A 680-nucleotide genomic window follows, 5' to 3' on the forward strand; every position below is an offset into this window, starting at 1 on the left:
CTACCCACTGGCTGGACCGGCCAAGCCCTGGCTTCTCCTGGAAGGTAGAAAACTGTCCCCACCGCTTTACCCCTAATCTTCGATCTGGGCGAGAGGTTTTGGAAAAGTTAAGTACTATCCAGATGCCAAGTGGCCATATCCTTGCGGGGCCTAATGCAAGGCCTTTCCTCCCAGCCTCACTTCTGGTCCCTTCTGTTCCAACTAGAACGTCTCAACCAAATCGGGAGCGGCCCCCCAGCCAGCTGTCTCCTCCAGAGGTGGCTTTCCAAAGGATGCTGGCGATGGAGCTGCGGAGCCCTGACCATCTCCAAGCTGGGCGCCCTGACTTCTCTCCCTCCCCAGAGCTGGTGGCTGGACTCTGAACAACTCCCTTCAATAAAGGGGCCAGTCTTCACTGGCGGTGGCTGGTACTTGGCTCTCAGCCTGGGGTGGCAGCTCTGCTAGCAGCTGGGTTCGCTCCCACTTCATCCTGGCTGAAGGCAGTGCTGCGCTTTGAAATGCAGCCAACGAATATCCAGCCGTGATTACCAGGATTCGGGCAGAGCAGCAGTGCTAGCCAAGTGGCCTGGGCTGCTTTGGGGGATCCAGGTGGTGTTACATGTCCATTTCATGCTTTGGGGCTCTTAGTCCCACAAACACCTTTGGCAGAGCCTTGATTAAAAGGAAACCTGCAGACCCTC

The 680-nt window shown here is 56.8% G+C and overlaps 1 protein-coding gene across 1 annotated transcript; it reads left to right on the forward strand.

Annotated features, from left to right (window-relative positions):
- Positions 1-5: 5 nt before the first annotated feature.
- On the forward strand, positions 6-680 carry CUNH1orf122 (chromosome unknown C1orf122 homolog; the record flags this gene model as incomplete). Its single annotated transcript, XM_006158616.2, has 2 exons — positions 6-44; positions 206-680. Coding segments are annotated over 2 exons (135 nt in total), but the record flags the coding sequence as incomplete, so codon positions are not given.

This window comes from Tupaia chinensis, unplaced genomic scaffold, assembly GCF_000334495.1.
Source record: "Tupaia chinensis unplaced genomic scaffold, TupChi_1.0 Scaffold000604_1, whole genome shotgun sequence".
Classification (NCBI taxonomy): domain Eukaryota; kingdom Metazoa; phylum Chordata; class Mammalia; order Scandentia; family Tupaiidae; genus Tupaia; species Tupaia belangeri.